Genomic DNA, 23,512 nt, shown 5'->3' with positions numbered 1-23,512 from the left:
TGGGTTACTGGGTAATTCATGGGTAGTGGATACTATTGTTTTAATGATGCACCAATCAGCTAAGACTAATGTGCTTAAAATGAAAGAAATTTAAAAAAAAGTCATCAATACACACACATGGTTAATTACCACACTTAACACAGTTTCACCATCCTTCCTAATTACGGATTTGCATGTCCCTGTGTCTGTGTGTACGAAGGGAGGACTGAACTGAGGAAAAAGAAGATCTCTGCACCAGTAACTATGTAGAACTGTTCTGTCATCCTTACTTATGTTAATGCCATTCAGATTCTTTTACAGAATAACATAGATACTGCAGATTAAGGAAAACAGGATGGGCTATTTTTAGGATTCAATTCGTATAAAACTATTTTGTTTACTTTATTGCAGCTCTCTGATTTTCTGCTCATAAAGTATCTTGGTTTAAGGTAGACGGGCAAGGGACTGCAAAACTGAAGTGAGCGGGCCTTGTGGCCTCAAGGATTAAAAGAATCTGGAGACAAAATGTGTGTTGGAGAAGAGCAAGCTTAAGCTCTGGCTTTAATGGGAACTGGTCATGCTGGATGACAGGAATTTCACATTCAGAATGATGCGCTGACTTGAAGCATTTTGCTCTTCCTCTAGTGCTGCCCTAGGTGTCTGAGACAGTTCCTACACTGCAAATAGAGGGAGACTCATTTGTAACGTGACAGACTCATGCAATGGCTGGCAGGGAATATCATTAACCTCACAGTTCTTGATATAACTGAAGAGGCTTGGGATCTGTATGGGAGACAAGTCTGAGAATTAACAGCCTCATTAATCAAATCACAATGTTTTGACAATTTCATGGAGTGTATGTAATCTATCCTGTATACAATTTGGCTAAGACTTTTACGCAATAAGCCATTTCTTGCAGTAACTTTATGTGAAAAGCTCCACCCAGGTACAATTACCTTATTGGATAATGCTGACTACCAAAGGGTAGAAAAGCTTAATCAATTGAATCTTGAATAGGAAATACTGCCAGGATTGTGAAGGACATAGCACATCTCCTTGTTGCCTATGCTATTTTACTGACTGATGCGTAATCACCATAATCACTTATTTAGAAAGTCTGGAGGAAAACTGGCCAACTGCTCACACCTGACCTCAGGTGCAGGAAATTCCCCTCTTCAAAGAAGAAATCCTTTGAATACATTCACCTGATTTGTTTAGTCAAGAATGAAACAAGCGTGGATAACACACCAGCGCTCATACTCTGACAACTCATTCTCTGGAGCACAGCAGCAGCATGCTCAGCACAGACTGGTTCAGGGCTAACTTCTCTTGGAGAATGAGTAAGGCACAAGGGCAGCCCTGCCCCTCTATGGAAAGCCATCTCTGGTCTGAAAAAAGCAACCTGGAAACCTTGAACCATGACTAGGGATTTATCTGATGGTCAGAGGAGCCTGGAAAACCCTTGGTGAGCTCTCTCAGGGGGGTTTTGCCAGTTTGCAGATAAGACCTGGGCCCTTCACATCCATTACGGGTCCCTCAGATGTCAATCATCTTCTGCTTGAAAACCAGCTCTCCTCCAAATGCTTTAGTCTTCAGGCTCCTTGCAAGTAAGTACCCATTTTAAGGAGCTTAGGGACATGTGGTTGGTGGCCTCTTACCACATCTAGGGATTTATATGCAAGACTGTTAATGCCTTTGGATATTAAGTGTGTAATCCCTGCAATCTAGACAAGGCTACATACCCAAGTATTTCTGGGTTATAAATATTGTTTGTTATTAGCACATGATATTAGTGGGGTTTCATGTAGTGTCAAGAGTAGCACAATGCTGTATTTTACTACAAACATTTTGAAGTGGAGACTCAAAAAGTATATAGTTTTGTAAGTTCCTTTGTCCTTGCTGCTCATTGTCCATACATAAAGATAAAAATTGTAAGCCCACGCTAAAAAGGGTTAGGAGCAAGAGTGCAGTACTGTCAGGTATGTTTAACTGTTTACAAAAGACACTTTAAATCATAGAACTAATGATGGTGTCACTAGTATTGTAGCCATCTCAGTTCATTTGATGCTTTCAAACTCTTTCAGGGAAATACCAATATCTGATTTTCCAGACTGGGAAACTGAGGCACTGGAAAGTTAGCTGACACTCAGGTTCACTGGATAGTGGTGGCAGAGAAATAATGCCGGTGTCTTTAGTGTCCCAGTCCAGTGCTCTGCCCACTTTCTCCCATCATCTTTTGCCAACTGCAGTGGCACACCTAAATGACCTAAGCCCCATAGTACTGAGGGCTATCTGGGTTCACTGTGTTGACGGCATATGAAGGATGAAATCTCAACAGTCTCTTTAATCTCCCTACCCCGTGGTTTGTTGGCTAGTGTGCGAGGAGCACAGAGCTGTAATGGCACAGGAAGCTAATGGGCACCTGAGCAGGTGACCCGCGCGGCATGACGTTCCTGCACCTTCTTTTCCAGCACACCTTCCTTCCAGGCTAAGGGGCTCCCTCAAAAGCTGGTGACTCTCAGTTTCCAACCTGCCACATGTCAGACAGCCATGTCCAAGCTGCAGTCAAAGACATGACTAAGGGATGCATTAGGATGCCAAAACTTTGTCCAGTTAAGTAGTGGCAAAGCTGCGGTGGCATGGGTTTTATTGCCCTAGGTGGGAACCTGGCACATTGAAGAAAGGCTATGACATAAGTACCTCAGGTAGTTAAATAAAACTAGTTCAGGCATGTGTCTCTGTGCTGTAGTCACATCTCTAAATGCAAGAATAGCAATTTTTGGTGGAGGTTATCACTGCTCTGAGTATCACCTTTAATGTGATCTTCCCAGAGCATAATGCTACAAAGAAACCTTACTCAGATTCCTTCCAGCTGATATATCCTTTTGCTGCTGATAATAGGAGGCTCTTCCATGATCTTTATTCTTATGGGAAAAAGACAATCCTTCATCAGGTCCTCTCTTCTCCCTCTGCTAGTTCTGATTTTTGTGAATTCCCATGTGGAATTTTCCCAAGGGAAGGGACAAAAGTTTGAAATATTTCTCAGAGTTGCCTGGCTGATGTGGTTCCTCAGTTAGACATGTGGCAATCATGCAAGGCAGGGAAAAGATACTTCATGGTAGCTGTTTTAGGAGAAACGTGCAGTAAATGAGGAAAAGCTGAAATACGGGATGTTATATGCCAAATATGTGAAAATTCAATTCACTGGAGCTGTTTCAGGAATCTGTTCATCTCAACATGTGTTGTTACTGTGAGTCAGGCAGAATTTTCCTTCAGTAATATTCTGTTAGTCTCTTAACATCCTTTTGTGCCGAAAGAAAGACAGACTGACTTTACAGTGCCTGTGAGACCAAGTTCAGGTTAAAGCTAATGAAGAATGTATACATTTAATTTTTTAAAGGTTTTTTCTGCATGTTTCAGGAAAGAGGGGGGATTATTACCATTTCACCCCTGTAATAAAAAAACAGGATCCTGTATCTTGGAAATGTTTACAATGTAACAAAATGAGGTTATGTTACGTTGTAAAATTTTAAAGAGAACTATGCAATGACACCTAGGCTCAATGGCATGAAACACATGAGCCGTTCAAACTGGAAGGAGTTGTATGTAAAAAACAATGAAAATAATGTTTCAGTCTGAGAAAAATAAGTGCTTTTAATAAAATGTTCAAGATCCCTCCCAACTATACATCCTCCCCCCACCAAGTACAAACCGTTTTATTCAGAAGAGGGAATGACCATAGCGCGTATGTCATCTGGCTCAAGGGCGCGTAGGATGCTATTTTTTACAGTCATGATATTTTGGCACTGAGAGAGCAAAACAACAGGTTTCCCTTTAATTAGCGTGCCACAAGTTGTGGCCAGTGCCCGGCTGTACCCCTAGTGGAGGGGGAGATGCTGCAGAACCTCACGTTGTGGCCAGCCGTGCACCCCGGGCGCTGCACGGCCGCAGACATGGCACAGGGAGGGCTCTGCAACAGCAGCGTGGAGCCTGCACTGCCAAAACGAGTCCCTCATCCCTGTTGTGCAAGCCAGACATCTCCGCAAGCCAGCTCAAGGGACTTGAAGTGAGGAAAGGGATGGGGCATTATCTCATTTCCTTCCCAGACTTCCTACTACTGTTTTGGGCAATTTATACCTTGAAGAATGCCTAAAGCAAAAAAACCTTGTTCTCTCCAGTGTGCCAAAAACTGTCTTTTCCATTATTAGACTGCAAAGGAAAGCATGGCGTATCTTGCTCAGATTCTCTTCGCATACAAGAGAATCTGGCCCAAATATATTTCACGGCTTGTCTGTCTTGGTTAGCGTGTTGTTTGCTGTGAGTGAAGGAGAGGAAAGAATCAATGCTTAATACCACAGAACCTTACAGAGATTGTTCTTATATGCTTATCACTACTAAGTAGACAAACAAAAGTAAAAGCATTAATAGATACCTGACTAGAAGTATAAATGAAACAAAAGCTATCAAATCAGGATTTTATCCATTTAATTACAGAGTAGGTGTTTTTGCCAGCCATGTAATGGTTTATTGCCTTTCAAGGCTTATTTATTGTAATCAATTAATGAAGACTTAGAGCACCATTCTCTTATGGGTAACAAAAGAAATGAAGCCGCAACATCATTTATGTTTGTAATTCATTGAGTTGCTACAGGTCCCCTTGATATTTGAGATAGTACATTATCATAACTACCTGTCACATTATCCCTTTGCCTGAGTAGAAAACAAGGACAGAAGCTGGACCCATGAAATGCAGAAGACAGCACTTCTTCATCACTATCCCCTGGCTTTTTGGACTCAGTAGCAGCCCATTCCTGAACACTGTGTAGTTTTCTAGATGACATACCTAGAAGCAGTCAGGACAAGGATGGAGAGAGTGTTTCCAGGAGAACATTACTGTTGTCCTCCAAAGCAGCAATATGTGCATGTGTTAGTCCTGAATTAGGTTTTGCATTGCACTGATTCCAAAGGCAGGAGTCATCTCACAGCCCTGCAACTCCAAACAGGATTTGACTTTCCCTGAATATAGATCCAAATGCTCAGCAGATTTAAGAGAGTATATCCCAAGCAGTTACACTGGGGAGGGAGGAAAAGGAAGGGGAAAGAAAGACAAACTCTGTCCCATCTAATGAATTCTTCCTTGACATATGTGCAACTCCCACTGGTGATTTAAGCTGGTGTATTTATGCAGTATGGTCTCAATTATTGAAGTCCATGAGCTGTGTATGTGAGTTTGTGTTGTGTGTATGTTCGTTATTCTGCTTGCCTTCACAAATAAGCATTTAGTATCAGAAGAAAGCTATGCAAAATTCCTTAGGTGACACTTCTGAATTCTGGCAAGTTTTAAACTTTTTTGTTTTAAAATAGCTTAGGCCAATCCACCTCTGATGCAACTCCACTAAACCCTGTAAATTTATACCAGGGATGATGCTGATCTGCTGTGTATGTTTTCCTTTCTGTAAGTCATTATCACATGCCTCTGTTTCTAAGAAAGACTTTTTTATGAGAGGTGGATCACTGGGGTGGTTTTTTGCATGCCTGAATTGCCCCATGCTCCAGCCATAACAATGCAGTTTCACTACGCTCTGGGTCATATAGCTGACCTCAGCTAACAAGCTGTTCCTGGTTTTAGGCTACTGGGAATGTTTATTGGCCACTGTTTTCCTCCATTCTAAACACATAGTTATTTCTCAAGGCCTATATAAATCATAAGGTCACAAAACTCATAAAAACTGTGACATTCTCTGTGACACAGGTTATAAATGAACTAACTTCAGGCTTAGCAACTTTAAACATCTTTGGTATATTTTATCATAACAGAATTACATTTACTGAAGTTAAATATACTTTTTAGTTCAATGATGCAATAAAATGGTAATAAATTGCTCAATGGGACAAACTTTTATATACTGATGTTTCAAATGGGTACAATTTAACTGTGAGCTCCATTACAAGCACAATGTACTGTAATTTTGTACTAAACTGAGCTTAAGAGAAATAGCGATCTGTTTATAATAAATGTTAAGTATCCACGTACTTTATAAGAAAATGATGTTGAGGATGCTATTGAATTTCTCAGTGTAGATTTCAAGAGCATTAACTTATGGGGAGGGCTGTTCTAACATGCTGGACTGACACTCTGATGCATGCAAAACCAAGTACAGCTATGAGGATACACACTAAGTTATCGATAGGGGTTTTATTCATAAGGTTTATACTGAGATTGCCCAACATATTGATAGATAAGAATTGGTAGCAGTTACTATAGTTGAGTTTGCATAACGCTTTCCACTCTAATTCCCTGTTCCCATTTGTTTTAGTCGTTTTGAATGTAACATCTTTCAGGCTGAAAGTTTCCCAAGCTTGTTCTCTGCTTGGGAATGTACTTCTTTGAAAAGACTGAGCTAAAATGATTCACGTCTTTTTTAGTATAAAGAATACAAATATATACACACACAGACAAGCAGACATACATGTATACGCGTGTTCCCATTACAAAATAGAAGAAGGAGAACCGTGGGACTTTTTCAGGCAGCTCTTCAGCCACACTTACTGGCAATAGAAGCCCAAAATTTGGAAGCACCCTCCTTGCCCTGCTCTTGTGAAATATCACTTATATGCCACAAAGCCGTGGCTTCTTGAAAGTTGCGTCTATGCATATTACTCATGCTGCTTCGGGGCTGTTTGCTGAAATGGCAGCGTACACAGCCAGGTGATTCTGTGCAGAGATACCGGCCTGCCAGCAAACACGCAGGCATGTATGTCAGTGCGCTGCCTCCGAACTACAAATGCTTCTTAGTCAGCTCGGTGCCTTGGGTGCCAGAGAGGGCTTCTAGGTGCTCTGGCCAGACGCTTTCTTTTTCCAAGTTTATATTATATGAAAGAAGTAAGGAGGGATGGTTTTCATCTCTCAAGTTTTACAACAGACTGCTGAAGATCTTCTCAGCATTATGATAATATTTAGCTAATAATTCCACACTTTTCGAACACGCTAGGAGACTTTGTTTCCAAGCCAGCGAGGCCTTGAAATTTTTGATCTTCTTTTTATAATTCAAACTTTTCTTTGATGATAACTTAAGAAAGTCTGTGTCTCCTCATAAAAGAACAGAAAAAGCTTTAATATGTGTACATGATTAAGCACTTACAAGTCAAAAATGTCAGCAGTGAGGTTATATGTTCTCCAAAAACTCTGCTTCTTTGTAAGTATGCATTATACTATAGACTAGTTGTGTGATTACATATGGTTTTTAGATACAGTTTCAGCAAAAATCAATGCACTCATTTACATGTGTCACATCTTTTAGGCAAGAAAATGCATAGGAATCATTTATATCAATGTGATATGTATATGAAGACACAGTAGATTTTTCACTTGGCCAGTGGTCTGCCCAAAAGGAATGTGATGCAATAATCAGGACAGAGGGAACGATGTTGAGTTTTGAATGCCTAACACTGCATCATTAATACTCTCTTAATATAGTTCCTAAATGGAAATAACTGAATAAATACCCATCATTTTACTACATTGACAGAGCTTCAGAACATGGTTGTCATGGAAGAAAATTGCATAACTTCTGTTCTAAAGCTGATATGTATGTCTGCAATTTCCTTTCTCCTTTAGCCTCTTTTAGTTTCATTAATTATGGGTGTTGCTCAGAGAGGCTATAGACAGCCCACAGGGGTCAAATATTTGAGTTTCAAAAGCGTGGAACTTATTTCATGTTCTGAACTTTCACAGTTTCTGTGAAAAGCTAATGTCTATCTAATACTTTTAAAAGTCAAGTTCCTAAGGTTATGATTAATATATCACATAGATCCCAACAGGATAATTACAAATTAATCAGGAGTTCAAAACTCCCGAATGGAGTGCTATAAGGTTGCCATCACTTTAAAGGATTCTTTTTCTGTTTTCAGGGAAAGAAAAAGAAATTACAAAAGATTCCGATCTTGGCTCGGTGCAGCCTGTTCTCTGTTCTTTAGGTATTCAGGGATGCAAAGCTGGAGGTTCCATAACTTACCAATTAAGACAGCTTTTTAGTGAATTCGGCAGTACATTCTAACAGCACTAATCCAACCACAAATCATTAAACTAGTTAGGCACATAAAAACAATGCTTAATGGATATAGTGGCATACAGAGTGTCTGACTCCTTGCAGCAGCAGGAGTGCATGTGTATGCACGAGTATCTCTGTGTGTAAGTCTAGTTCTCTTACAAAAATCACACAAATGTATTTGATTTTTAACAACTGTATTGCGTGAGACTTTGCAGCCCCTTCTCACAGTCGTTCTTTGGCTTAAGAAAACTTCCAAGTTTCAAGCCGCTGTTACGGCGTTTTATTTGAAACCCATAGAAGCTGCTAGGAATCTTTCCATTATTTCAGGAAGAGCTGGATCAGGCTCTTCCATTTAAAGCACTTTTTATCTGGCTCTCCAGATTTTGTTCCTGGCTGTTTGTAGAATTTCTGGAAGACTGTTGGTGTTCGGTCTGTGCACAGATGCACAATGAGAATGACAACTTTACTCAGAGGAATGTTGCAAAGCTTCACTTATAAACAGATTCGCATACTTGGATGAAGTTGCTCAGCTAACGAGAAGTTTTCTGATTGATGGACCTCTCTGGGGAGGTCAAAAAAACAAAAACAAAGCTATATAATTGAGTTTTTCTGAACTGTTTTTTAATGAATTTTGGAAATAAATTTTTTGGCTTGCAAGAGCCTACTCATATGCAAGATGACCATCCATGCTATCTTCTCTCTCTATCTTATCATTCACAGTATCTTCCAGATCTAACTATGTCTCCTCAGTGGTTTAACACCAAAGTAAGGTGTAGCCCTCATACCTGAAATATTACATATATATATATATATATAAAATGTAAAACTGGAAGTATAGAGAGCGATAAGAAAATTAGTTAAAAAGAAAGAAATGGATTTTTTCCCAGTTTCTTAAGCATTTAACTTGCTCAAGGTAGATAAAGTAACTATGAAACAATGAGTAAAAATTAGACTGCATTTTATTTTGTGAAGAACACTGGAAAGTTGGCAAGAGGTAAGATTTTGCAGTGAAATAGGGAGGTGAACAAGTTGTAAATGACTCTAATATCTTCCAGATGGCATATTTTACTTGGGAACTGAGTTTAGAGTAATTAGAGGCATGTGAATTTCCTATAAATACTAAACTTCACCAGTTTGACATTAGAAAGCTCCATCGTCTCTGAAGTCTTTAAACTGCTAAGTGTTTCTTTTTCCCCCACTTAAAGTGCAAGATGTGGATTTGTAAATTTGTCTTACTTGACAGACAGAAACCTTTTTCCATGAAAAGATAGCATTTTTCTATGCCAGAAAGTTATGAACTGAAGTTCCCCACTAAAGAGGCTTAAAATTGATAGTTTCTTCCCAGAAAAGGTTTTCATTTTTATTTACTAGGATCATTATATTATAATTTATTGCACTACCTGGCAAACAATGAAATCATTGGAGTTTGCCCTAACTTCAAGATTAAATCTTCTCATTGGTAAAATGTTTTTTGCAGACAGATATGCTGAATAACTTAGCAGATGAATTTTGCTTTTACTTCCCATAGGACATTGAAATACTTAAATGGCAAAACCTGGTGCACAGCTTCTGATTCTTCCTCATTTTGTGCATGACATTATTACATTCATTCCTGGGGTGAATCCTGATGTTCACATTTCTGTTGAAGAATTTTCCAGGTTTTATTTGATGTAAATAGAACAGGACTAAGTAAATACAAGGAAAAATATTCTGTCATCACTCACCCCATTTATCAGTGTAAACTGGCTTAGATCCATTGACATAAAGGGGCTAATCTCATTTGCAGCAGCTAAAGATCTGTCTACTGTTCTCAGTGGAGCAGTATAGATAAAAGTGCAGATATAATCTTGCTTGTTTAGTTTAGATCTTCAGTTCTGCCAGTCCCCGATATTCAAAACCCACAGGCCAAATGACCAGAAGCATGTGATAAGATAAAGAATAATCAGATTTTTAAATAGTAGTGATTATTTTTATTACTTCTCAGTTTTGCACTTTTACCTTTGGTCAAGGTACGTTGCATTTCAATTTTCTCTACCTTGCAGAGAATTAAAAGCTTAGTTTTTAAATGAAAGATCAAATCGTGAAGTATTAGACAATTCCAGAAACCAGTGTAATAACAAAACTGTTGCTAGCATTAGTCACAATCAACTGGTTACAGTGAGTAACTGTAGATCTTCTTCAATGTCTTTGTTACATCTTTTCTCTCTTTCACTACAGCCTTGTCTTCGTACTAAAATAGACCCTCACTAGTTCATTCTTAATGGAGACCCACTAATGGCATTAGTAAATTACTGAACAGTGGCCAAATCCCAATGGCCTTATTCCCAGAAATCTCTTAGGTTGACAGGACCTTTGTATGAGTAACTTCAGTGAGTTTTGGCCCTGGGTGAAGGCCATAAAAACACCAGCTTCTGACTCGCAAAAGACTAACGGAAACAAAAGACCCCCAGACTGACAGGGATTTCAATAAGCTACAAATCATTAATCAATTGCAAATTACTTAATTAAATATCCATCACCTTAGAGGACTGTGGGGTTCAGATGATACGCTGTCTCTCTGAGGGCGCTTGATTCCCCGCATATCCGGCCCAAGCAGAACCAGCGTGACGGGTTCCTGCCGTAGGCGCTCCTTCCCACCTCTGTTCTTCTCGTGGAGATTACGCTGCCTCTGCGGGGCCTGTTCAGCTGCGTGAGTGTCCATGCTCTGAGAAATGTTCTGCAGGGTGTTTTAATAGATTTTAAAAAGAGAAAAAAAACATAAAAAAATTGGTGACTTCTCTCATCCTGTCAAAGGCACATCCACCCAAACGATTGATCTGAGAGGATGGAGGAGGCTGAGACCTCCGTTGGGAAGACAGAGGTGGGTGTTGGGAATGAGCAGCTAGGCAGGAATTTGTCATGCAGGACAACGTGACACCACACACACCTTGCATCCCAGTGGAAGGGGCTAAAAAAGCAATTAAATCTTTTTTTCCCTGCAATTCCCAAGCTATTCGGTGCTCAGGGAATTCTTATGTCCCCCTTTGGACTGGTGGTTTGTACCAGCTACAGCAGGCACCCAGGATCCTCTGAGGGCCATGTGCTGTCTTAATCACCATCAAAGTGTGCTTTCAGCTGCAGTAGGCCCTTGGCCCCTCGGGGGGCTGCGTGCCAGGCATGCCCCTGTGGCTGGCGTGAGAGGCAGTATATCCCCTCCGGTGGACACCACTCTGAGAGTGCCCTCCGCCTGGGGAGCCTGGTGGGTACCACGGGGGAGGCTGCTGCCCCTTCCAAAACCCATGGGATGGGCAACCAGTCCGGGAAACAGGAGTCTCCAGAGAGCAGCCAGGCTGTGTGAAGGCTCTGAGGGAGAAAAATCTGACAGACGCTGAGGTTAAGGGCAGAAAAGCAACCTATCTGGGGTTATGCTTAATTTTTTTTTAACAGCATGTACTTGTTTTTCTTGTTGCTAGTAAACTGGGATTAAGGTTGGTATCCCTTGAGTGCCTGCAGTTCTTAAGCTCTTAGCTCTGGGATACAAATTGCCTTGTGTCACAAGTGCTGCAGTAAATCCCATACTGCTAACCATCACTCGCTAATGGGGCACAAATCCACAGTGCAGAACAACTTGAAACTCTTTGTTTAAATTTCCTGTTGCAGTGCCTTCTGTTCAGCTAAAATGGAGCTGTGCGAGGAATAAAAAAATTCTTTATGTCCAGGCGAAAGAAACAGACATACCAAGAAACAAATTCTCAGAACCACAGATAGTCAGAGCAGGGTGGATAATCGTAGCAGGGAGAGACTTAGCAGCCTGGTGGAAGTGGAATTGGAGAGGTGAGAAAAACAGAGAGGTGCAAACTCTTTCCAGCTCTTAGCAGCTGAATAACCAAAATACCCATAACCAGCCTACAGATGCATGCAACAGTTGGCTGCAGAAAAATATGGCATGTTCAGATGTGAATTATAGCTGTGTAGGTTTCACTGATTGTTTTGTGATATAAAATGGCAGATATTTAGATTTCAGTTGTGTTCTGCTGTGTCCTGGAAAGGAATGCAGTGAACATTCAAGGCATAAGATCTTGCTGCCTCAATAACAGGAAAATCTGTAGAAGCTGAGCATGCCTTGGTACAGTGGCTGACTTCAGCAGCAGGCAATGCTTTGGAGCAGTTTCACTTTATATATAGCATGCTGTGGTGCATTTCAGGGGTCACCAGCATATTCAGAACTCAAAACAGACATAAGCACTGTAATCACCTACTAGAAACTGGAAATGAAGAATTCACCAAAATCAGTATCTTGCAGCTTTTTATGTTTTTCATTGCCCGGTGCCCTCTTTTATAGGTATAACTTGGCCTTCTCCTTGAAGCCATAACTTAATGCTTTCCAGAAAAAGAACAAGCTTTTTGCAATTCCTTCGAGAACTCGTAGAGGAATTCTAGATTCACTCATCATTCCAATGGGGATTTTTCCCAGACATTGTTTTACTGAACCATAAAATCAGGACTGTCTAGTAATAGCATGTTCAGGCAGTGGCAGGGAGGAGCGGGGGGAGTGCAAGCTCTCTGCAGAGCTTTTCCACAAGCTTCCACTCGAGAGAGCCACGTACAGCCCTCGCGCACCACAGAGTGCTCTGCTGCAGCACTAGCAGAAAGGGAACAGAACTGGGATATCCAGAGAGACCCAGGCAAGTAAAAAGAGAATGTTTTTTGCAGCATGGTATGTTGCCTTAGCATAGGGCTCCAAGAAATATCCACTGATTACCCACTGTTACGGGCAGGCCTTTCCTATTTTCGCACATGAACTCGTGCTGGGCTCTTTCACCTGCAACTTGAACTAATGGTTAGCGCCATGTTTATATTTACATCTCTGTGCCATAAACCCTAAAGGACTATAACATTACAAGAAATATTTGCCACACCATTGGCAGCAGTAACTGAGCAAAAAATTGCCAAGTGGGAAATCCGAATTTGCAAACTCAGCCTTCTGGGCTGCACGCCAAGGCTGTCTGGGCGCTGCGGAGGTGACACATTCAGTCTCCTCGCAGGGGTGCCAGCGTGCCAACTGTGTCCCTGGCACGGCACCTTCTCCTGACAAACTTACGGAGGAGAGCTGGTACCAAGTCCAGAGGGAGAGGCAAGCTGCTTTCTGAGCTTCCTTGGCAGCAGCTCCAGTTTTGAGTTGTGACTGTACTTCCTATTTACGAGAACAGTTGTTTGCGATACACTACGGTCTCTGGTAAGATTTTGAAAAGTCCAAAAATGACAGCAGGACTTTGGTTTTCAAATATAAACCAGTAAAATCCAGAGTAATTTGATTTCCCCAATAAAAAGGCACTACACCCATTTACTGCAGTCCAGATATCGTATGTTGCTGCCAGTGTGGGAGAATCCAAATCCATTTGTTAGTTGCCAAGTGAAAGATGTGATCCGTAGAATATGAAGATTGTAGGGCTGATCTCTAAACCTTTCCTTTTTCAAATCTTGCTTCATACCTCTTGTCTCACAGCTAAGCTTCTTTTCTGACCATATGTAATTTTTCAAAGCAAAAGGAAAAGAATAGAAAAAATCCTCCCATCTTCAGTAGGTCTGTATGAGCTGTAACTTGCAAGACGCATTAGAAGACAGCCTTTTAGTAAGCAAATTGTATCATTTTCAACTGCACAGCAGCCAAAAAAACCACTGTAAATTACAATTCTGTCATTATAAGGGACAATGGAAAGGTGCAGGCAGGCTATAGATACAGACGAGGAAACTCAGGAAAGTGACAGAATTTACTTTGAATATTTTTTGCAGAATATTTCTTCATATAATAGCAGAATTGGTACTTACTAGTCAATGTTTTTTTGGCTGTATAAAAGAGATGTAGTAAGATCATAGATAATTGTTTATTTTTCAAAGCGTAGCAGAAGAAAAATGCTGAATTCACACCCTTGTTTTTTCCTTTATACAAGTATTAAAAAGGCATGTTAAAAATTGATTAGCATTTTTTATTAAAATTGTTTATATCATTTAATAATTCAGAAGTAGGGTTCTTCTTGATAATCATTTGAAAATTCAGTTGTTGTTGAGGCTTGAGCAGTGAATGGTGACAGGGAAACTGGTGAAGTAATAACATCAGAGACAAGAGCAAAGGCTGTCATTCAGATTCTGAAAGGGACTTAAATGTCTGAATCCTACTAGTTTTGGGTGGTGTCAAACACACAAATAACCTTAAGTGTCTGCTCTTGAACTAGAAGAAAATTCTTTGAATCAGAGTATTTAAAATGCTCTGGTTTTATGTAATTACTCTTTCTCTTTAAGGATCATTAATTATTTGGAGAAAGGTTGTCTTGTTAAAAACTCTCAACACTCATTTTTTTCCCTAAAGTCTGAAAACTAGCAGCCTGCATCCTTGAATATATCCAACAGGTCTTCTGGGGAACGTAGCTCTGATGTTCTTAAGCATATTTCGGAAGGCATAAAACCAAAGAAAAATAATTCTGAGATCTTTTAACAACTCCCCTCCCAACTTTCAGATCCTTTTATATATATAATCATAAAAGACTTATAGAAAGGACAGAGATCTAATTAAAAAAAATGCAGCTACTTAAAGCATCTGTAAAATTATCTCAGAAATGAACAATTCCTCTTTGTATTTCCATCAGTTTGAAATGGGACAGTGAAGCTAAGTAGTTGAGCAATTGCTACTAGAAAAATCAAGTACATAAGAGGAAATGCAGTTAACACAATATTTCACATATGTTAATGCTTACAGTTCCATCAGCGTCAGCTTTATTTTCTACTTGATATACACCAAAGCTGGCATACAATTTTAACTGATGAGGTAATGTCATTTTTAATTTAAAGAGCCTTAAGCCGTCCACTTTAACTAGTGATATCATCTTTGCATTCATCTCATGGGACTTCATGTAAACATAAGTAATGTGCCCTAGACAGTTTGGAATAGGGTTGTTAAAGATGACATTGGTCATCATGAAGACATTTTTTTTTCCTTTGATCTCTTTAAAAATGTCAGATACACTTTATTGTACTGTCAATATTAGCTCTTCCTTGTATATTAATATTCTCAGGACATTTCAGTGAACACAACAGTAGAATAAAGGTCTAAACAAATTAATGGCAACATTTGAATGTCAGTTGTAGTAGGAAAATTTAAAGTAAAGGAGATTGTCTGGCTAACAGCTACTTGTTAAATAAAACGGCAGCATGGCTGAAACACAAAGAAATACGAGCAGAGAAAAGCCTTTCACTGCAGTCGGAAAGAGACCCACAGCAAAACCCAAACTCTGAACATCACCGCATTTTAGGAAGAGATGAATCGCTTTCTACAAGTTGTGTCTGTCCTTCTTCTTGTCCAGGGTTGAGTAAAATCATCTGCAAAGAAACTTTAAAAACAGACCTGTCTCTGCACCTGCAGCTTGCGCCTCTCCTTGACTATCATTCTCATTTGTATTCGCTCAGCTGGCTCAGTGCACCAAGCCGCTGGGCACTCCTTCCTCCTCCCGAAATCAAATCTGTGAGACCGGACCCTATATGCTGGCATTCCTCGTCGCAGAGCTGAGGAACGTTAACATGACTGTTGCTCCCAGGCAAGCTTTTACCGCTAATCATTATTGCACATTTTTACTTTTTCTTGTAAATTCCTGAAGACTCAAGCAAGTAACCAGAGGAGGATTTAGCCCAGACTATTCAATAATCAAACCCTGTACAAGTATGATGAATATTGCAGCATGGTTCAAAAACCTAAACAAAGATGATTTGTAATGGAACAACTTTTGTCCAAGGAAAATCAAGTGCTGTGACTGATGTGTGGTTTTCAAGATTTGCTCAAAACTATTTGTCCAACTAACAGGGAAAATGAGAGATTTTTCTATCATTGATCTGAAACGTAGTGAGGTTTGAACAAAATCTAATGTTTAGGGATTTATTTATTATTCTGTGGACATATGTTTGGAGGACAGCATATGGAAATCAAAGTATTGTTCATAGAGAGCTCCAGCCAAAGAGACATTTTTGAATTCATAACAGAACTTCACAGTTTGAAAAGAATGCTGTGCATTATGTATTGATAACAACACTACACAGACAAAGGAACACAATTTAATAATACAGAATTGTGCTCATGAGATTTCCTTTTTTTTTGTTAATTGGTTACTTTAGCTGACATTGTCTGCAAGCATAATGGACACCATTCTTCCTAATAGTTCCATGTTGCCAGATGATGTCTACAGACACAATGTAGTCCATTTTAATTATTTCATTTTGCTTACATCTTTCAGCATAATGCATTTTCCAAGCAAGCTAGCATTTTTCTTGATTATCTATGTTGTGTTATGGTTTCTAAATTAATTAGGTCTCCTTCTTTCCTGGAAGTTAAAAGTTTCTTCCTTCCATTTATCTACCAGGTATGATTATGTTGAAGTGATTGATGGAGATAATGCTGAAGGACGCTTATGGGGAAAGTACTGTGGAAAAATTGCTCCTCCTCCTTTAGTGTCTTCAGGACCATATCTTTTTATTAAATTTGTTTCCGACTATGAAACTCATGGAGCAGGATTTTCTATCCGTTATGAAGTTTTCAAAAGAGGTGAGAAACAATTCATTATTATATAGTTCATAACCTGTAATTTTTTTACTTATATCAAAATGTTCACCATAATTGTCAGGAATGGGGAGAATGCAAGAAATTGGTTGAAGGTGAAAGTTTCATTGCTCTTGTCATTCCAATGTGGGGCATGTATTCAATGGGTGTAAATCATTATAGATCCAATGAGTCCACTGCACCTGAGAATTGACTTCTCTGGGTGTAATGTGATAGTCTTCATCAGCTGTTTGTTTAGACCTTCTTAACACCATTAGCTTGCTTTCTTTGTGATAATAATTACTGTATGATTTAATGTTACTGCCTTAACAGCACTGTAACCTTTTGAGTCCCTGACTTATTTTGGTTAGTGCTTTGCTCTGCATTCCCAAGGGATAGCTGTGGGCTCAGAAAGGACCTGAGTACACATGGGCAGCAGATGATGGAAGCGTCAGATTGCTGCTGCTTTCACAAATTGTGTTTGGGAGGTAAGGGAGAGGGGAAGCCCATGCTGTTTGCAAGCATGTCCTGCTGAATGCTTGCGCCAGGGGCTCAGTACAGCCTGGTGAGCACAGATAGCTGTATGCTGAGCAGAGAAAGTCCAGCCGAGATAGACAGTCCAGGATTGAGCAGACCTCTAGACAGCCTCCCTTTGATAACTCTCTGAGTCAAAAGCTAGAAGGGTGGAAGTGAGATCATTTTTTTGGCATACACCTTCCCTATAGCTGGATGGAGATAAATAATTCATATATTTAAAGCTGGAGAATATTGGACCAAAACGAGATAATAAATAAAAAGACAATAAGCTTAACTTCCTAGAAACAAATATTGCCTTCAACATCAATGTTTAGGGTCATATTTTCAAAGCAGTTGAAAACTCCCAATTTCAAATGCAAAACACTCACAGACAGTGCCACATTTTCAGGACCAGTTCAGCTCCCTTTCATGTACCCAGACCAGAGCCGGATTTTCAGCCGTGTTCAGCACACACACTTGGTGGCAGCTGTACTGTTAATGAGGAGGGGCACAGTAGTGAAGTCTCTTTTCTATTGCATGCTATTGCTGCTCTGCACACTGCTAATTGGGGCCACAGACCTCTTGTTCACCATCTTCCCTGTCTGTAAATCCACTCTTGGCTCCCAGAAATTCTTTTGGTGACCCTCAGGGTCACATTTTTTGAAAGAATTCAACATCCAAATGATACCAAGCTTTCCTGAAAAATATCTCTATTTACATTGGCGTCTTTTAGAAGCTACTCTTGTGTCCTGAAGTTTCTCAGTGCTTGTATATACAGTACCATTTTTCATAAAGACCAAGGCTGAAATGCAAGAACAAGTGGAAGAATGGCCCATGAAATAATCTATTTTAACAAGTGAGCCCTTTCAAGAAAAAAGCTTTTATTTATTTCTAATAGTGTAGTGACAGCTCAGAGCTTTGACAGAGATGTTGTGTTTATTTCCTTATGTGGTCATTTACATCTCTCAGTGATACACATTAACCATGTTAAGATGGCATTATGAATGTGATTTTACACACACGGAAGTCAGGAAACTCAAAATTATGGCTCCCAGAGCAACTTTAGTTCATTCCACATAAACTGTATATTAAGGCAGGAAAGTTATCACCAGGTATAGCATTAGAAAATACCGTATGCACACAAAGGGTACAAGTTATGGTTGCTGTGGGAACACAGTCATTTTTACTTTTGATTTAACGTATATATGCTGTTAGAAATTTGCATTTTAAGTTCTGTACCAAATAGAGCTGACCAGTTTACCCTCTTACGCAGAGGAAGCTAAGACACCCACACCAGACTAATATGCCATGTTTTAGTACATTCACATTCTAGTTCATCATTTCCCAGATAGGAAAAGAAATATTAAAAGATCCTAGTCCCAAGGTCCTGTGGTACTGAGCCTAAGGCTGAGTTGCATTCAAACACACAGTATATTTTTGCCAATTATTCCTGTGAGGCCATCCTTAGTTTTTGAAAAGAAAAGCTGCATTACTCTATCCTAAGGTGAACTGTAAACCTGATGCTCACTGGGCTGCATGCAGTGGAAACTGTGAGGAGAGACTGGCACATGTAAGGACCATGATAAATGTACTATGGGTTTGAGAGTAGGAGCTGCCTTTACTTCTCATTCAGCTTCTTAACCAGAGAGACACTGAAGGAGATGCTGAGTTCTAGACTAAAAACATGAGATCCGTATCACCTAATGTTTAGCCCATTTGAAATATTTGTCATTTTGGCTCTGGCAGCAAGCCTGTCTTAGGATGGATGAATGGCCTCATGACTACAAGAGGATCTAGATGATTAACATTCTATATTCCTAACCTTAGATGGACTTAATTAATGGTTTAAATCGAAATAAAAGACATTGTCAAACAGGAAGACAAAAGATTTTCTGGCTCAGTGACACCTCCTACAGAGAGCAAATGAAATGATTTCCAAAATCATCTCTTTCTCTTTCTTTTGCTCCTTCTTTTGCCTGCCCTCCCTCTTTCCCCAGCTTATCTCTTTCTATATTTCATACACACACACACATGCAATTTCTCCGTCTCAAAAGTATCTACTCTGATGGGCCTCTTTTACGCCAGAACTCCATGCAGTTCATTGTAGCCTCAGAGCTGATTTAACTCCTGTTGTTTCTTCACAGTGTTAATAAGGGGTCAAAATCTGTGGAGGGCATTTTATTGAGGGAACTCATCTGAAAATAGTTTTTGTTTCTTGCACCAAACTGGCTTGAACATGTTTAAAACAAAGCAAGGTGGTATTGAGATGCCACGGGTGACCATAGGGAGTCCAACAATCCTGTGCTCCCAGAGCCAGGGTTTGGTTGTATTTAATAAAACAGTAATGATCCTGGCTTACATTTTATATTGCATCTATTATTGGATTCCAAGAGGAGTACAGAGCACTTCATGCTATGAATGGCATACTCCGAGGTTATTTTATCCTGGAACAGCAGCTACTGGTGGGAGTGAGGAGCAGCAAACAGAATATAACCCTCCCAAATATGACAAAGAGATAAGGGAATGACAGAGAGAGAAGAGAAATATCTGGCTAATGTGTAAGGGGGAGATTTAATTATAGGCAAAATGCAATTTCCCAAATTGGAACGGGTCAGGTTATGTACCCATTAATATCTACCTCTTCCAAAATATGCCGTGAAGTGTTCTGAATATTAATTTGATAGCTCAACCATTTCCTATCAGTGTCTGCTGAAGGACAAAAATACCTGAATTGACTGGATTCCTTCAGATCTCTCTCTCTTGCATACTGAATTTACTTGAGAGGTGGCCATATCTGTGGGGGGTAATATGTTTGGCACATTCACAAGGAAAACATTTTCTATGGTGCAATAAGAGTATTCATATATTCAACAGACCAGACTTTTTTTCCATCAATGAACTGTGTTAAGCATTGGAAATCCTCTAAGGCTCCTGACTACAGTCTCTAAGGAAGCTGGGCATCCTCGTCTAAATTGAAAGCTGCCACACAGACTCATAGCCCAGCACAGACCTGTTGCAACCAAACTCTTGCCTGTATCATTCTTCTACGCCATGTCTGAAGAGCTTCATCTGAGCCATCCTACCCAAACTCCCCAGCCAGCTGGTATCCACTAATGCCCCAAATCCTGTAACTCACTTTCTGTTAAATCGGGAGTGTCGAAAGTCAGAGAGAGAGAGGTACCTAAGCTGACCCAGGGGGAGGAGGTGTGGGCAGTGCCTGCAGCTTGCTCCGAGCACACCTGCAGATGTGGAATCCAAGGAGAAAATTCCTGAGGAACCTAAATAAAGGAGAAATTTGATCTTTCAACAAGAGATGGACTCTGGTTTTAGACCCCTGCATTCGCAAAGGCACATCCAGTGATCTGGCCTTTCATATCCTTGCTTCTCCACTGCCACTTCCCTGCTTGACCAAGAGCAGTGTTTGGAGGATCACATTATGCCGTGGTGGGGACATTGGGGAAAGTTAGTGTGTCAACATTGACATTAGGTGACTTCTAGCAACACTGCCTGTAATCACACAGTTTATCATGCCTGCACTAACAGCAACATTTTATTGGTGCACCTGTGTCAACACCACTCAGAGTGAGTCACTCACCCTTGGTACATGTACGAATTACCTTTCACATTTAGTTTGTCAAGGAGGCATAGGTCACATCTGGCAGAGTTACTGAGTCAGTGCTCCAGGAATCTGAAACCACTACTCCCTCTACTGAATTCACTCACCCGCTTACCTAAAATGTTCTATTTCACCAATAAAAGCCTGTCAGCCACAAGATTTAAAGATTTGAGCTTGAAGGGGCTATAATTATTTCTCTAGGGCTCTGTCAAGATTTCTGCAGCTTACATTTTCATTGTTCCCACATGACTTTGTATTTGTCATAATTTTTTCTAGAGCTGGTACAAGTTTTCATATTGTTCCATACAAATTGAAAATTGGAGATCACACAGTATATGTGAATTGTGCTTTAATACCTGACTATCAATAATAGGAACAAGCTGGCTGAGTGATTAATACAGCAATTAAAATGAGGTGTTTCATTGGAAAGCCACCTTTGCTGCTAGAAAGACAATATGACCAAATTTGTATTCCAGCTAACTACTTTGCTGAGTAGTATAGTGTTAACTTAGGTATTTTTCTCTTTCTCATCCAGGACCTGAATGTTCCAGAAACTTTACTTCGTCAAGTGGAGTGATAAAGTCTCCTGGGTTCCCTGAAAAATATCCCAATAGCCTTGAATGCACTTATATTATCTTTGCACCAAAGATGTCAGAGATTATACTGGAATTTGAAAGCTTTGAACTAGAACCTGATTCAAATACTCCAGGGGGAGCGTTCTGTCGCTATGACCGATTGGAAATCTGGGATGGATTCCCCGATGGTAAGAGAAAAATGGACTGTGATATGCATAGCCGTTACTTTATAGTGGGCTGCAGAAGGCATATTCTCATTCTTTTAAATGTCATAGTAGAGAGGTCCTTGTTTGATTTATGTGAGATGAGTTGAATTAATGGGAGAAATACATTATAAATTCATTCAGTAAGGCATATTACAGTGTGAATGATTTTTTAATGAAATATGCTTAATTTTGAACAGTTGGTTTGGGTGAAGAATCTGCTTTTAGAGGTAATATGTGATGGATCTATGCTAAAATAAACTACATGTGGAAGTCTTATAAAGGGTCCCCAGACTTCTGAAGGCAACACGAGTGTTGTCCGGTAGTTTCCTACACCCTGGTTTAGGTTTACTAGGTTAGCCCAAACTGGGCTTTAGGTACGACCCTTCTAGCTTGAGGAGGAACCAGGTTAGAGCCCAGCTGTGAAAGCAGAGAATTTCTTTACCAGAGCAAATGTGGCATCTGTACAATTGAAATCATAGTCACTAAGTGATTACCCAGCTCAATGAACAGTCCTGCAGTTAGCCATTCAGCTAGCTTAGGTGCCCTGCAGGGTTCCTCTTACAGCAGTATAAGCAAATCCAAAGGTCTTATCTTAATGTGTTAATTTATAATTTCTACTGAGTAGCTGGGCACACATGCCAGGCTGCCAGTTGGATACCCTTCTGGAACTTATTCTTTGCCGTTTCAGTAATTTTCCACTTAGTTGTTGACCCCACTTGACCTTGTGTTTAAATTCATTAAGTGCATAGCTAGATACCAGCTACATCTATGGAGCCAGTGAGCCCTCATTTCACCCAATGCCCAGTCTCCTATCCCTATTTTACACCGAGACTGATGCACGCAACAGCCACATGATTTCTCCACTTTTTCTTGTATGGCAATGGGTCTGCAACATCCAAGTTCCCTCCAGTTAGGGCAGCCGTGTAGCATTTCTCAAAAGACTCTGGCTAGACAGGCTGAGGGTCCAGCCCACGAGGCACTGTTAAAGCCGAGTACCTAACCTTTAGGGTGCCAAAATGTCTATTCAGACTGTAGAAGCAGCAATGTTAAACCAATTGCTCTTGATGCCTTTTTTCAGTGTCTCCATGTATGCTGCAAGCTGATAAAGAGAAGCATCTTGTAGATGTTCTTCTTCTTTCTTTTGTAACTTGTAGCAAAATCCAGCAAGTCAGGATTCATGTCGTTTGTGTCGAGCACTAATTACAGCTATTTCAGTTTTCCGCTGGTGTGATAGCCCATTTTAATAGATATTTTCTTTGCTTTTATGAACAGCAGTGGTGGTTTCTACAAACTGCTAATCCTATATTAATATTTCATTTAAATGAAAACATATAACTTTAGGAACATATTTTAATAGCACATTTGAACTTGCCTCTTTTCTTAGATTAATCCACAATGTCATTCCAATTAAAGCTTTTATTGATGCTGCAGTAAATAGGTATCTGATTTTTTACATGTTTGTTTTTCCTTTTGTTTTAGGTTTAATAAGTTTATCATGGCTCTTTTAGCACTCCAGTAAATAGTGAAGAAAGAGCCTTAACAGTAGTAGAAAGATGATTTAGTATTTAATTCCTCAGTTAGGAAAACAGTATTGTAACAATACAATAACGATGTCTGGAACATTTAATAATAGGTTTATTTGCATATAAGCCAAATCTTTCCAAGCTAAATTCCTGGAGAACTTGGATTTAAACTGACATGTGAAAAAATGACCCAATCAATCAATTTATGTGTAACATTATCAGAAAGAAATGCATTATTATTAGTGTCAGAGGGTTTCAAAGTGTTAATTTTCTGGTTCAGAAAAGTGACTGAGCCATACCAAAGAACAATTAACAACATGCATTATCAGCTTTCCAGTTCCCTCACAAACTATCCAAACCCAAACTGATCCTGACATCCAGTACGCTTACACATTTGTAAATAGTCATCTGATTCTGTAGACTAGAAAGAAATGTTTCCTTAGACACAAACTGTTGGAGCTTGTGGCAGTCCTACAAAAATGTTTG

At 39.9% G+C, this 23,512-nt stretch overlaps 1 protein-coding gene across 3 annotated transcripts in view; it reads left to right on the top strand.

Moving 5' to 3' along the window:
- NRP1 (neuropilin 1) overlaps positions 1-23,512 on the top strand; it is a 115,174-nt gene that overhangs the window by 30,555 nt on the left and 61,107 nt on the right. For all 3 annotated transcript variants that reach the window (XM_067291878.1, XM_067291879.1, XM_067291877.1), the window contains exons 4-5: positions 16,415-16,596; positions 21,258-21,485. In XM_067291878.1, coding sequence (XP_067147979.1) covers positions 16,415-16,596; positions 21,258-21,485 — 410 coding nt within the window. The remainder of the gene's footprint in view (positions 1-16,414; positions 16,597-21,257; positions 21,486-23,512) is intronic.

Source organism: Apteryx mantelli, chromosome 2 (genome assembly GCF_036417845.1).
Source record: "Apteryx mantelli isolate bAptMan1 chromosome 2, bAptMan1.hap1, whole genome shotgun sequence".
In the NCBI taxonomy this organism is placed as follows: Eukaryota; Metazoa; Chordata; class Aves; order Apterygiformes; family Apterygidae; genus Apteryx; species Apteryx mantelli.
The sequence above is the reverse complement of the archived record's forward strand: the minus strand, read 5'-3'. Positions and strand labels throughout refer to the sequence as shown.